Consider the following 15,312-nt stretch of genomic DNA (forward strand, 5'->3'; position numbering starts at 1 on the left):
ATTCTTTAATATTAAAAATGTTCCAGTGTTTATAAACTATGATTTTGCTCAAACGCTCAGCATGCTAACGTCTCAGTAGCTAGCTAACTTTCCCGTTCCACCTTAAATAGTCCAGTTTTTCTGACGCCTGAAGCGCCAGAATGTAACTGCTGCTCTGTTTAAGGTGGAACGGTAAAATTCAAACAGGAAGCTGGAGAATCTCTGACTTCAGCTTCATATCCCTGAAGAATTAGTGGGGGGTGATAATAAATAACTGCCCCCCTCTTTGAAGGCTTATGATCCCTAAATGTGACTAAAGCCCAGCAGTGAGGAGCTGAACTTTCCCCTCCTCTGCTGTCCCTGCAGACGGGCAGGGTCGCCTACAGAGCAGCGCTGATAGCTGTTAATGAAGTGATGCTCTTTTATTTGAGGGCCTCATTTCATAGAGGAAGATCTCAACCACTGCCCTGTAACTCAGTTCCAAAGGGGTTATGGTGACACTCGAAAACAAGGGGTAGGGGTAAAAAGAAGAAATGGGCCAATTCTCCTCTCTACAAATTCTCTGGTAATATTACAATATAATTTGAATTACTATTAGAAAATGATATTATATATCAGAGTATTAGAAAAGTGCATTGCAAACAATATGCCTCTTCATTACTGTAGGTAGTAATAGTAATAGCATCAGTGGTGGACGAAGTGCATAAACCATGTACTTCAGTTAAAGTCGAGACCCCCAAGGTAAAATATTACTCCAGTAAAAGTAGAAGTTCCTCCCTTTAGACCTCCACTTGAGTAAAAGTACTAAAGTATTTACCTTCAAATGTACTTAACTATAAAGTAAAAGTACTAAAAGAGTAATTAACTTCATGCTGTCCACCACTGAGTAGCAATAGCATTAAGAGTAATAATAATAATAGTAATTTTATGTATAAATATGACAATAATGTGTGTTGTCTAAAATACATTATTATTATTATTATTATTATTATTATTATAAATAAAGAATAATAACACAGAGAAGTTACGGATTGACACACCGACTCCTGAAAAATCGGCTGTTGGTTTTAATATGATTTAAAATGCACAGTTAGCATCAATATAACAAAAAACACAGAAGCAGTCGGTCCATTCTGTCCAGTGTTGGTCAGGATTCTGCATTCTGCTCTTCAAGTTCTGGAATGAAAGACAGACGTTTTAATTTCAACTTGAAAAATATATAAACACCCTGGCCACTTTATTAGAAACCCCTCCGTTTTAGCTCCACCTTGCTGGTGTACAGTTAGAGACGGAAGCCCATCTGTGGATGCATAGTTTGTGCTAGTCGTCCTCTAGTGCTTCCTCAATGGTCAGTTTATGACCACATACCCATCTCTATAGTGGACCACTAAGGTAAGTGGGGCTAACAAATAGGTTAGTGAGTGGTCAAGGTAGTGGTTTCTAAAAAAACGTAAATAAGGGTGGAGTGTATATGTGAAATATGAATATGAAAAAGATGAAAACTGCTTTTTTAGAATACCTCTTGAAATATTCACTCTGTTTGACAGTAAAATATCAGCCTGAACTTCATCCACGCTCAGGTACAGCAGCTCAGCGTTGTGCTGGGAATGTGCAGAAAGCTCTATTAGAGATTTGGGATCAGTCTATCTGTAACTGGCCTTTTACCCTCATAGACTCCAAATGCAGTGACTCACCATGAATGAGGTGAACAGAGCGGGTCCCATAGCCGTGCGCACATGTTCCTCCACCACTGGATATAAGCGCACAAAATGCTGCACAGACACAGAAATCACAGCATCACTGCCGATACCAAAAGCAGCTGCAATTCTATATGAATTATTTCTCTCTCGTTGCTCATTGAAAGACGAGAAATTGAGTGGAACGTATAAATTACAAACTTTCAGTCTGACCACATTTGTGTTTATTAGTAGAAGAGGAAATATTTTAGAATGATTTGTAATTTTTGTGTGTCCAACTCTTTTTTGTCTTTTTCAAACAAAGAAAACAGTCTTGACCCTGTCAGTGTTGGACATACACTGTATTTCCAAAAGTATTCGCTCGTCAGGCTTCACACACGTATATGAACTTGAGTGAGATCCCATTCTTAATCCATAGGGTTTAATATGATGTCGGCCCACCCTTTGCAGCTATAACAGCTTCAGCTCTTCTGGGAAGGCTTTCCACAAGGGTTAGGAGTGTTTACGGGAATTTTTGATCGTTCTTCCAGAAGAGCATTTGTGAGGTCAGACACTGATGTTGGACGAGAAGGCCTGGCTCACAGTCTCTGCTCTAATTCATCCCAAAGGTGTTCTATCAGGTTGAGGTCAGGACTCTGTGCAGGCCAGTCGAGTTCTTCCACACTAAACTGGCTCATCCACGTCATTATGGACCTGCTTTGTGCACTGGTGCTCAGTCATGTTGGAACAGGAAGGGGCCGTCCCCAAACTGTTCCCACAAAGTTGGGAGCAGGAAATTGTCCAAAGTCTCTTGGTGCTGAAGCTTTAAGAGTTCCTTTCACTGGAACTAAGGGGCCGAGCCCAACTCCTGAAAAACAACCCCACACCATGATCCCCCCTCCACCAAACTTTACACTCGGCACAATACAGTCAGACAAGTACCGTCTCCTGGCAACCGCCAAACCCAGACTCATCCATCGGATTGCCAGACAGAGAAGTGTGATTGGTCACTCCAGAGAACACGTCTCCACTGCTCTAGAGTCCAGTGGCGGCGCTTTACACCACTGCACTCCACGCTTTGCATTGTGCTTGGTGATGTAAGGCTTGGATGCAGCTGCTCGGCCATGGAAACCCATTCCATGAAGCTCTCTACGCTGTTCTTGAGCTGATCTGAAGGCCACATGAAGTTTGGAGGTCTGTAGTGATTGACTCTGCAGAAAGTCGGTGAACTCTGCGCACTATGCCCCTCAGCATCCGCTGACCGCTCTGTCATTTTACGTGGCCGACCACTTCGTGGCTGAGTTGCTGTCGTTCCCAATCACTTCCACTTTGTTATAATCCCACTGACAGTTGACTGTGGAATATTTAGTAGTGAGGAAATTTCACGACTGGACTTGCTGCACAGGTGGCGTCTGATCACGGTACCACGCTGGAATTCACTGAGCTCCTGAGAGCGACCCATTCTTTCACTAATGTCTGTAGAAGCAGTCTGCAGGCCTAGGGGCTCGGCTTTATACACCTGTGGCCATGGAAGTGATTGGAACACCTGAATTCAATGATTTGGATGGGTGAGTGAAAACTTTTGGCAATATAGTGTATAAATCCAATTCCTATGTAAATAATTACATAACTGTGTAATATGTAACATGTAAATAATTATAGACTTGCCTTTAAATATGTATGTAATTTAAATCAAACTCTTGACTGAGCAGGTTAGTTACACATGTTAAGACACTAAGACTTACATATGTTGTGTAATAAAGTGCAGAAGGCACACATTGTTTTTATACACACAAACAAAATGAATGATTTCTCAGAATGCAGTGGAGTAAAAAGTGAGATATTTCACTTTGAAATGTAGTGGAGTGAAAGTAAAAAGTCGCCCAGAATGGAAATATATCAACCTTAAAAGCACAGTAACAGAAAATATTAAATATCTTATAAGGCAAGAATGTAAGAAAGTGGGTTCTTTAAAAGCAGTTGCCCATTTAAAATGCATAAGTATGAGTGTTTGCATTTGTACCTCGAGAGCTAGACTGGCCTGTTTCTGTGTGTCTGCGTGCTCCTGGTTGCCCATCGCGTACAGTAAATGGTGAACCACTCCGAGATGGATCAGTTCTTCAGACGTCTCTTGGCTGCCCTCAGCCAGAATCCTGCAACAATAACCAGCATTTAACACGAGTTCAAACAAATCTATCTAAATGGACAAAAGTATGAGCTTAGTTGGCTTTAGTCCAGGTTTAGAAATAGCCGTGTTTCATACAGTGTCAGAAACCACGTAATCCAGTCTATTAGAGACTCTGAACACCTCCACACAGTCATGTGATGATTCAGGTATGCAGTTAGCATACTAACAGGGGAAATCTGATATTTTGCCAAACTATCATTTTAATCACACACTGATGAAAATTATCTGTAAAATTACAGTAAATAACAGTAAAACAACAGTTTTATAATATGACCTCACAGCCACTTGGATCTCAAGATTACTCTACTGCAATTAAAATACAGTAATCTGCTGTAGTTTAACAATATCAGCTGCATGTCACGATTGGCCCCTCCCAGTCCTGTTCATGGGTTTGTGTTTTGGTTTAGTCCATGTGCATTTGTTTTGGTATCTGTAGTCCTGCCCCTAGTTTTGTAGCTCCGCCCCTGATTGTTTTCACCTGTCCCTCGTTTCCCCTGTATACTTAGGCCCTGTGTTTGCCGGTTTTTGTTTGATGTCTCGGTCTCCGTTTGTTGTGTTGATTCTGGTTTTTGTCATGTCTGTCCCCCGATCTGTCCGTGTTGGCTATATGAACCTGGACGGTTTTGACCACGACCCTGAATTTGCCCCTAATAAATCTCGCTTATCTCAGCACATGCGTCCGCCTCCTCGCTCCCCGTTACTCTGTAAAAGTAACTCAGTAGCAAGTAACATACTGTAAATTTACCTATGAAAAATTTGACTTTTAATTTGATCTGATCCATAAATAATTTAATTAAAAAAACCTCATAATCTCAGTGCACATATTTATTTACCATGTTTTGCACTGAATATGCACAGCATATGTCAAATATGCATTTAAACTGCAAATACATACATAACACAGGCATTTTAACTCGACATTTTTTTATAGTAATAAGAAGCTATTTTTACTTTTTATATTCTAATTTTTAACTAAACATTAAAAATCTTCAACACCAAAAGCTGAATCTTCAGAATGAAACCAATTAAAGTGTTTTCATTAAAATGTTTACATCTTTTTAACTCTCGGTTCCTGTCACATCCCACAATGCTTTGGGCCACCCCATAGCCCATAAAGCTCACTGTTAATCTCACAGCAATTGGCTGTTATCACCGGAAATATGCTAATAGGCTAAAATGAGCAGATTTCACAATAAATGAAAAATAAAAAATGTATGAAATGTGGTGTAAAACACTGTAAATTCCAGGGGCTGCTGTGCATCAGGGATGTAGAAAATATGTGAAGATGTAAACTTTAATCATGTTTCTTCATTATAAGTGATGGGCAGCGTCAATACCGTAGGGCTTTAGCCGCGGCAGCCTGCTGGACAAACAGCTGTAAGGAGTCTGTCATCTTCATCTCTGGATCGGAAGAAACAAGCGTTTATACAGCAGCGTTGCTGAGATTTATGCAAATAAGGGCAACAACCTATTGCTCTGACTGATGCTACAGCTTCACTGAGGGCTGAGTGACTGCCCCCTGACCATGCTAGCAACTGACTGGCCAGTGGAGAAGAACAGGAAGTGAGGTCATACCCTGCAGTATCTTGTGTTTCTGGACTCCTTTTCGGGCTGGTTTCAGAAGAGTGACCAGAGCACGGAGGACATCGGTTCTGACCTCAGTCTGCTGCAGCTCTACAATCAGCTCTATGACTGAGAAAGAGAGGAGAAAGGTTAAATAAACAGTCACAGAAACGGTCTAATCTCACACCAGAGCAGGCCAGAGCACTCGGCATAAACTAAAAGACAAGCTCTCACCCTCATACTGCACCTCCAGATGGAAAGACTGCAGCAAATTCAGCAAGGGCTCCACAATAGCAGGATGGGTGGTCTTCACAGTGGACTGAAAAATAGAGTTTTTAAATCACACAAGAGCAAAGAGAACAGAAAGAACTATTTCAGTTCATCCTACATTAGCTAGCTACTGTATGCTGCATACAGACACCCAAGGTAAAATATTCCTCCAGTAAAAGTAGAAGTTCCTCCCTTTAGACCTCCACTTGAGTAAAAGTACTAAAGTATTTACCTTCAAATGTACTTAAGTATAAAGTAAAAGTACTAAAAGAGTAATTCTGGCTCTGATGTCCTGTTATCATTTTTATAACCAGACTGGCTTCATGAACTCATTTCAGGTGAAAGTCCTCCAGCGTCTCTCTTGGTAAATCAGTCTTTTAATAGAACGTCATTAATTAGTGACGCTGACGTCTATTAAAATGATCAGAAGCACAAAACACTGAAGGTAAACAGTTTCCATCAGGGAGAACCGAGTGGCTCTGAAATCACTTTTTACACACAAGCAAAGTTTCAGTTTCAGATTTATTTACAACTTAGTTCCAAGTTTAAGTTGAATAAAAACTGGCTTTAAACTCAGGATCACAGATGAGCTCCTTTACTATGTTGATCTGTAGGCGTCTGTTCATAAACATAAACCAGCCCAAACTCATTTACTATAAAATGAACTGGTGTTTGTAGAAATTCAGAAAAAAGCCGCGTCAGTCTCGACTGCATATGTGGACATATTTCTATATTGAGCTCTATTTACACAAAGTTAGGTTAGTTCATCATTTATGTTGAACAGACTCTCCCAAAGTTTTACGCTGCTGCGCTGACGTTGAACCGCGTGCTGCACTGGGTCGGTATGACCAACAGGTCAAAACCAGCTCTAAACAAAGTGACCGCTGGGCCCTGATTGGTGCTCTGGCTTTGCGCTTCTTTTGTTTTGACATGTTACGTTTTTATACACACAGAAACCAAAAGGAACGACAGATTTCTCAGAATGTAGGAGGAAAAAGTCGGATATTAGACTCTGAAATGTAGTGGAGTGAAAGGAAAAAGACGCCCAGAACGGAGAAACTTCAGTACAGATACACCAAAAATACTAAAGTACAGAAACTAATTACATTTACTCAGTTACTCAGTTACTGTCCACCACTGGCTGTACAGTCTACATGATGGATATATCACACTAGCTAATGCTAACAGAAGTGTAAATCTCTGCGTCCACAACAGCTCAGTCACAATGCTCAACAGGCCGTTATACACGTTTATAACCTAAGAATAGTTTTCTGTAGTTCTGTAGATACTAAACAATATGTTTTGAATCTAATAAGACATTTAAAGGGGTCACAAATTCTCTAAATTCACAATGACTTGATATTTTTGCCACAACTTTTTCACAATTATTTTGCAACAGCTTTTTTAATTGTGGAATATAGACAAAGAAAATGCTGAATAATTATATTTTCCTTTGAAAATAGTCAAAGGATTTCATTTTGGTCGAAAACCTCCTTTATTGAATTTATAATATATAAAAATTATAAATCCTTTGACTATTTATAATAAGTTATAATAAATAAAAATGTAAGATTTTAATATTCTAACCATCAATGTTATTGAATCGCCACTTAGAGCCAAGACAGGACTAGAAACACCTGGAAAAGAGAGATAACAAACTCTACAAAGATGATACCAATGATACGGCAGGATTAGAGAGGAGGAAGGCAGTGGTGGCACAAAGGGGGGTGGAATATTTCAAGGGACCAGAAGAAACATTTGGCAAAGTGGTTGATAAAGACTATGCTCTCCAAGGGGACCAGACCCCCCCCTCCCCCGGCCACTAGGGGGAGCAGGTGAGCAGAGAACAGCCAAATCTGCTTGGTCTGCATCACACAGGAGCACAGCGTACGCACCACTAGCTGACCGATGAGGGCTGCAGTGAAGCGATTCATGGAGAGCGGGTCCAGTGGGTTTGTGCGTGTGATTTTTAGGCTTAGGCTGAAAGATTTTTAATTTAATCACTTTATTCATTAAATAACCATTGAAGATTATTGAAGACTAGTTTTAGATGCAGTGCCAACTGGAATGAGTCTTCCATTGTGCTACTCCTCCTTGTGCAACAGTCAGTTCAGTGTGATTGGAAACATAAATCAGGATTTAAAACTGAGGACGACTGAGTGTCACTCATATTGTCAAGAGTAAACATTTTCATGATATTCCGGTGTTGTTAATAGAAAAAAGCTTATCGCTGTTGTCGGAACAAGACCTTGTATCTCCAAAATGGTCCCCTCATCATGAAATTTACACACTATAAAAAGGCCAACAGGTATTTTAAAAATACATCAGAAAGTGTAAAACGTCAAAGTTGGAGATGCAAGGTTTTGTTCCGACAGCAGTGTTACGCTGTAGTAACAGCAGTTAATGGTGATGATGTGATGAAGCTGTCAAAACAATAACGGCCACACCCCAACTCCCTTCCTACTAAATAGCTTAGTGTTTTTGAGTTTTTCCGGCTCAAATCAATAGTCCAATCTGTTATCAATAGTCATAATCTGCTTTTGCGTTAAGATGTCGTAGGTCGTATTCTCTCGACAGCTGAGTGTAAAAGTCTAGTCTGAAAGTGAAGGCGAAGTAGAAAGTGGTTCACTACGTACGCTAACAACACCCTCTACCCTCCCTATCAATCTCAGTCAGAATTAAACTAAAAGTTAGAACCAAACAAAGTTCCTCCACCGAGTTTTGTGATCTACAGCTGAATAAAAGCATGTTTGTATTGATTTTATTGAGCTCAGAGTAATATATCTGTCCTATACTAGCCGAAAACAGTCCGTTATACAGTTTTACTTCAGTAGCCAAGATGCAGTGCTTATGAAAAGCAACAGTCATCACAAATTTAGCCAGTTGAACACAGTATATTGATCTGCATTCCTGTTCATATTCAAACCTTCTTGCAGGCTATGATGACAGCATGGTGACAGTAAGTTTTGGAAGTATAGAGAAATAAAAAAGGGATGTGACAGAAGGATAGCAGCAAGAGTGAAAGGGAAGGTTTACAAGACAGTAGTGTGTCCTGCTATGATGTTTGGTTCGGAGACTTTGGCTCTGTCTAAAAGACAGGAGGCTGAGCTGGAGGTGGCGGAGATGAAGATGCTGAGATTTTCGTTGGGAGTGACAAGGATGGACAAGATTATAAATGAGCAGATCAGAGGGACGGTGAAGGTGGAGCAGTTTGGAGATAAAGCCAGAGAGGCCAGGTTGAGATGGTTTGGACATGTGTTGAGGAGGAATAGGGGATATATTGGGCAAAGAATGTTGGAGATGGAGCTGCCGGGTAGAAGGAGAAGAGGTAGACCTCAGAGAAGGTTTATGAATGTAGTGAAGGTGGACATGGAGATGGTTGGTGTGAAAGTATAGGAGGCAGTGGATAGGGCAAGATGGAGGCAGATGATCCACTGTGGCGACCCCTAAAGGGAGCGGCCGAAAGAAGAAGAAGAGAAATAAAAAGGGCTATTATGAAAATATCTCACAATTTAATGCTGTGATACTGTATGTTAGGTGAGGTAAAAGGCCCGTGCATGAAATATTCAGTAGGCCAAAATTCCTACTGGCATCCCTGGAGGAGACAGGAGAGGGTGGAGCCAGGAATGCACACCTGTGACAACCTGCATTCACCTACATGTGAATCATTCTGCCGAATTAGTTACAACTGTGGTCCCACATGTCAAGATCTATTTCAACCCAAGTCATTAATAGAGATAGTAATAAGCTAAATATATATAAAACCATAGGGAACTTTCTACTGGGAGGTGTCTCAAAACCCTAAAGTTACACTGAAAAGAAAAGAAAATAATATAGAATAGAATAAAATAATTCTTAAAATTGAGTTTGTTTTGTTTGTTGTTGTTTTGTTGTTGTATCATGAGTTTGCTGGCGCACGTTTTCATGTCACTACCGAAACACAAAGAGCCTTATTTTAGCCACGCCCCTGAATTTTAGAGCTGGAAGTGAGGCTGTGTCCCTCAAGCCACATGGTGAGCGGTTAGATCTCATTGGTCTGAAGCAAAGCAGTCCAAGTCAGTTAAACGAATGATGAATACAGTAATATTCCTTCATAATATCCTCAGAGCTGTGAGCTCAGCATACCTGCACTGTGCGTAAGGTCTGAAGCACGAGCTGCTGGGCTTTGGGGCAGCTGCAGGCCAGAAGTGCGATCAGGCCCTTATACACCTGCTGCTGATACGAGGGGTTCCCCTGAGCCAAGGACTCCAGCAGAGTGGACGCTGCCCTCTGTGTCACCTCTGAACCCGACTGAGCCAAACACTCAGCTACAGCCCGAACACCTTCACAGACACAGCACAGCGAGGAAATGTTCTCCAGAAACTGAGACCATTAATCAATGGAACCAGAATTTTTTCCATATCATTTTGGGCCCTTTTTTTGGTCCATTCATCATGAAATTTACAAACAATGTAAAGGGCAACGGGTATTTTAACACTGTCATTAACATTAAAATTAACAAATAAACACAAACTACACAAATAAATAGATTTTGAAAATGTGTCCTGGGTGCCTAAGACTTTTGCACAGTACTGTATATATATATATATATATATTCATTCACCGTCCACTTTATTGCTAGTAAAAGGTTGGACCCCCTTTTGCCTTCAGAACTTAGGAGTCTTAATTCTTCGTGGGGTACTTTCAACAAGGTGTTGGAAACATTCCTCAGAGATTTTGGTCCATATTGACGTCATATAGCGTCACGCAGCTGCTGCAGATTTGTCGGCTGCACATCTGTGATGAGAATCTCCCGTATCACCACATCCCAAAGGTGCTCTACTGGACTGAGATCTTGTGACTATGGAGGCCACTGGAGTCCAGTGAACTCATTGCCATGTTCCAGAAACCAGTTTGAGATGATATGAGCTTTGTGACATGGTGCATTATCCTGCTGGAAGTAGCCATCAGAAGATGGGTACACTGGTCATAAAGGGATGGACATGGTCAGCAACAATACTCAGGTAGGCTGTGGTGTTTAAACGATGCTCAATTGGTACTAAGGGGCCCAAAGTGTGCCAAGGAAATATCCCCCACACCATCAGACCACCACCACCAGCCTGAACCGCTGATACAGCGCAGGATGGATCCATGCTTTCATGTTGTTTACGCCAAATTCTGACCCGACCGTCTGAACGTCGCAGCTGAAATCGAGACTCGTCAGACGAGGCAACGTTTTTTCAGTCTTCTATTGTCCAATTTCGGTGAGGCTGTGCGAATTTTAGTCTCAGTTTCCTGATCTTAGCTGACAGGAGCGGCACCCGGTGTGGTCTTCTGCTGCTGTAGCCCATCTTCTTCAGGGTTCGACGTGTTGTGTGGTCAGAGACGGTGTTCTGCATTCCTTCGTTGTAACAAGTGGTTCTTTGAGTTCCTGCTGTCTTCCTATCATCTGGAGCCAGTCTGCCCATTCTCCTCTGACCTCTCACATCATCAAGGCATTTTCGTCCACACAACTGACCGCTCACTGGATATTTCCTCTTTTTCTGACCGTTCTCTGTAAACCCTAGAGATGGTTGTGCGTGAAAATCACAGCAGATCAGCAGTTTCTGAAATACTCAGACCAGCCCGTCTGGCACCAACAACCACGCCACGTTCAAAGTCCCTTAAATCCCCTTTCTTCCCCGTTCTGATGCTCGGTCTGCACTTCAGCAAGTTGTCTTGACCACCTCTACAGGCCTAAATGCATTGAGTTGCAGCCGTGTGATTGGCCGATTAGCTATTTGTGTTAACAAGCAACTGAACAGGTACCTAATAAAGTGGCCGGTGTGTGTGTGTGTGTGTGTGTGTGTGTGTATACATTTATATATATATAGCAGGCTAACATTCAAAAGTTTCAAATCTTGTTAGATTAATAATAATCAATTTGTTACTTTATGTACAATAACAGTAGACTTTCAGAACAATAAATGATAAAATCATAGTATTCTGTAATTATCTGTTTACAATCATTTTGCCTGGAGGCGCTATCGATATTAAATTTAATAACTTTATTCTACAAAATTTTTATTAAAATTCATTGTGAATATTAATTTTATTAGAACCTCATTCTGTATATTAATTTTAGACAAACATTCTGAATATTTCTGTCATTATAATTTCCCTCTGGCCATTAACTGTATCAGAACTTCATTCTGGACATCATTTTATTATAATATAACAGCTTCATGCTTGTTGTTGGAAACCTGTGATCATTAACTTTGTATCAGCATCGTTTTATACGAGTATCTGCATCAAAAAGATTTTTATATTGAAAAGAGTGATTCCAACTTTTGAGCAGTAGTCTGTTTACCATAGCTTTCACAGATGAGCTCCTTGTTCTTGCGTCCGGTGTTGGAGATGATGTTCAGCAGGTGGAGAGTTTGAGCCTTGTCCGGCTCTTTGGTCTGCTTCTGACCTAGAATCTCCAGCAGGGTCAGCACTCCTCCCACCTCCAGAAACTCCATCACATACCGGTGGCTGACAGCACAGAAAATATCAAAACATCTGAGGTCAGCCTGCTTCTCTCTGAGGTCAGCGAGATGTTTGTAGCAGGAGAAGAACAGAATCGCTCTCTTACTTGCTGGTAGCTGAGAGGAAAACTCCCAGCGCTTTCAGCTGAAGATCCAGACATGTGCCGAACATGTAGCTGAAGAGAAGACAGTGAAGGAACCAACACGATGAACATCACAATAGTTAGATATATTATTTGACTCTCTGATCTGAGTGATCAGACTCTGTGGTGTGTGTGGATACGTGAGTCTGATCCAGGCAGTGATGCGAGACAGAAACAGGCTGGCTGCCTGAGCGAACTCCAGCTCCAGCTCCGGACTCGTCTTTCCAGAGTTGTTGGACATGAAGGAGAGCAGCATGCGCCGGCGGACACGCTCACCGCCCCGGTCCCACTCACGCAGAAAAGCCATCAGCCTGCGGCCAGCGGTCTGCTCCACACTGCTGGACATGCTTACAGCATCATCACACCTGAGAGGGGGACATTTGTGTATCACTGCTCTCAGAGCAAAACCTCGTATCTCCAACATGATAACATTACAGGAGATGGAAGAAACATACCCTACACTTCATATGTCAATGAGCGCGTATACATGCTCTCAATAATCCGATCATAATCAGATTCCTGCCGTTATCCGATTATTCAAATGGCCATGTAAACATCATACACTGATCTAGAAATCTGATTAAGAAATCTGATAAAGAGGCTGGGTGTTAGATCCGATTTCTCAGTGCATGTGAACTCTTACTCTGATTTCTATCGGATTTCTGAGTCTGCGTATACACGAGATCAGACGATGGGTGTCATGAGACAAACATGAGGCAAAACACTTTTGGAGTGACGCTGAAACCAAACACAAAATAGAGGATTTTTCATAATTTTTCATAATTATTACTGTGGTCATCAAGTCTAATTATACAACAATTAGTTACGCGAGCTGATTGGTTGAGAGGTGTTCTAACTGTGCTGTTGTTTCACCATAACATCACGAGTTTTTTTCACAAACACTGTATCACTCCACTGAGACGCTGTTGCTAAGCAACGAATTTGTCAGCTGTAGGAGACGCTCGAGCCATCTGAACGTTTTTACTTCTTTTTTGACGCAAACAGAAAACGGACACTGTTAAGATCACATTTGACCGACAACCGATTTGGTCCGACTCTGAAGACGAGACGACACTAAATTCCCAAATGGTCAGTCGGTCTGTGTGGAGCTGGAGAACAAACTGCCAGCTGAGCAGTGAGTGGGCGGAGCTCGTTACTCTGACGAGCAGCTCGTTAAGGAGCTATAATTTGGTGAAGGAGCTGAACATTAAAACATATTAAACGCCGCGTTCACGGCCAGTTTATTAACTTCTTACTGTATTTATTTCACTGTATTAAAGCAGTAGAGCACTCGAGGAGGGAGTTATCACCAATAACATCATGGCTGTGATGATCTACGGCCACCAGATCACAGCCGGGATGTTATTTCATGATAACACACTCCCTCTCGGGTTCTACTGCTTAAGTCTAATCTGTAACATATTATCATCATTATTATCATTATTATTATTATTATTATTATTATTATTATTATTATTAGAGGTGTGTATAAAAAGAAAAAGTACCTTTCTAAAAAAGAACTGAATTGAATTCAGAACCATCAGCTAACTGTGTTTGCACACTGTGGAATCAGACCTCCACATTTAACCCATCCGTGCAGTGAAGCGCCCACAAAATTTCAAAATTGGTTCTATACTGGGTTCTGCTACTGTATACAAGCTTGACATCATACAGTGGCAGAACCCTTTTTGGTGGTACAGAGAAGCATTAAAAAAAGTTCTCTAACCCTAGAACCAAATACAACACATTTCCCATCAATCTCAAGAACCATTTCCCATACAAAGAACCACAAAAGCATATAAAGTGTTCTTTGTGTGTTTATGGATCTATATGGAACCACTGTATGTATAAAGAGCCATTTTTAAGAGTGCAGGGGAAAAAATGGTTCTAAATCGAACTCATGGCTCCAATTGGAAACATTATCTGTACAAAAAACTGTGAATGTAGTAGTAAAATTATTATCATTTGAAAATATTCAGTTTCTTTAAACCTTTCTATGATTTGGTCCGTATAAGCTGCAGATTTTGGTTGCTGTTAATGATCAAAAGATATTCATATCACTCATATTGTATATACTTGCACAGATATATATTTATGGTATCAAGTTAACATGACAAATACAAGGCAGAAGTTGGCTTCGAACTTTCCCGTTCCACCTTAAATGCTGCGGCAGTTAATATTATGACGCCTGAGGCCAGAATGGAACTGCGGCACCATTTAAGGCGGAACCGGGAAATTCGAAGAAGAAGCTGGCGAACATAAAGCTGACCTCTGTTTCCTTCATTGTGTGACAAAATTAGTAACTGAACTCCGCATAACTTTAAACGAAAATCTAAAGATTGAAAAAGACGTAGATGAGTAAAGTGTTTACCGATTAGCCTGCGGTGCTTAGCAGTGTTTACAGTTGATACTTACAGTTGCTAGGCAACGGTTACAGAGTACGGCGTCCACAGAGGGACAAGCGGTTGCTGGAACTGTTTTGCTAAGAAATTTATCGAAATAGCTCACAGACAACAACCAGCCGTTTCATCCCACCTCCTCGTTTCTACGCTCACTGTCCACTTTATCAGCTCCACTTACTGTATAGCTGCACTCTGTAGTTCTACAGTTACAGACTGTAGTCCATCTGTTTCTCTGATACTCTGTTACCCTGTTCTTCAGTGGTCAGGACCCCCATGGACCCTCACAGAGCAGGTACTGTTTGGGTGGTGGATCATTCTCAGCACTGCAGTGACACTGACGTGGTGGTGGTGGTGTGTTAGTGTGTGTTGCACTGGTACGAGTGGATCAGACAGCAGTGCTGCTGGAGTTTTTAAACACTGTGTCCACTCACTGTCCACTCTATTAGACACTCCTACCTTGTCGGTCCACCTTGTAGATGTAAAGTCAGAGACGACAGCTCATCTGCTGCTGCACAGTTTGTGTTGGTCATCCTCTCGTCCTTCATCAGCAGTCACAGGACGCTCCCCACAGGACGCTGCCCACAGGACGCTGCCCACTGGACG

At 41.5% G+C, this 15,312-nt stretch overlaps 1 protein-coding gene across 1 annotated transcript; it reads right to left on the reverse strand.

The window, feature by feature from the left end:
• Positions 1-1,003: 1,003 nt before the first annotated feature.
• armh1 (armadillo like helical domain containing 1) lies at positions 1,004-14,724 on the reverse strand. Its single transcript, XM_017722362.2, has 12 exons — positions 14,679-14,724; positions 12,448-12,672; positions 12,272-12,340; positions 12,005-12,171; positions 9,802-9,998; positions 5,641-5,725; positions 5,419-5,535; positions 5,181-5,244; positions 3,679-3,808; positions 1,674-1,751; positions 1,499-1,580; positions 1,004-1,155 (listed from the first exon to the last, which is right to left on the reverse strand). Exons 2-12 carry the CDS (start codon positions 12,651-12,653, stop codon positions 1,127-1,129), a joined length of 1,224 nt encoding a protein of 407 aa, XP_017577851.1. The 5' UTR covers positions 12,654-12,672; positions 14,679-14,724; the 3' UTR covers positions 1,004-1,126.
• Between the last annotated feature and the right edge of the window lie 588 nt (positions 14,725-15,312).

The sequence above is a fragment of the Pygocentrus nattereri genome, chromosome 28, assembly GCF_015220715.1.
Source record: "Pygocentrus nattereri isolate fPygNat1 chromosome 28, fPygNat1.pri, whole genome shotgun sequence".
Lineage (NCBI taxonomy): Eukaryota > Metazoa > Chordata > Actinopteri > Characiformes > Serrasalmidae > Pygocentrus > Pygocentrus nattereri.

Bases quoted from the DNA above. Each gene is read 5' to 3' on its own strand.
- armh1 (XM_017722362.2), bottom strand. From the start codon at position 12,653: ATGTCCAGCAGTGTGGAGCAGACCGCTGGCCGCAGGCTGATGGCTTTT. The intron at 12,172-12,271 runs GTAAGAGAGCGA...CTGTGCTGTCAG, and splicing joins TTCCTCTCAGCTACCAGCAA to CCACCGGTATGTGATGGAGT. The intron at 1,752-3,678 runs GTACAAATGCAA...GTGTCTGTGCAG, and splicing joins AGGCCAGTCTAGCTCTCGAG to CATTTTGTGCGCTTATATCC.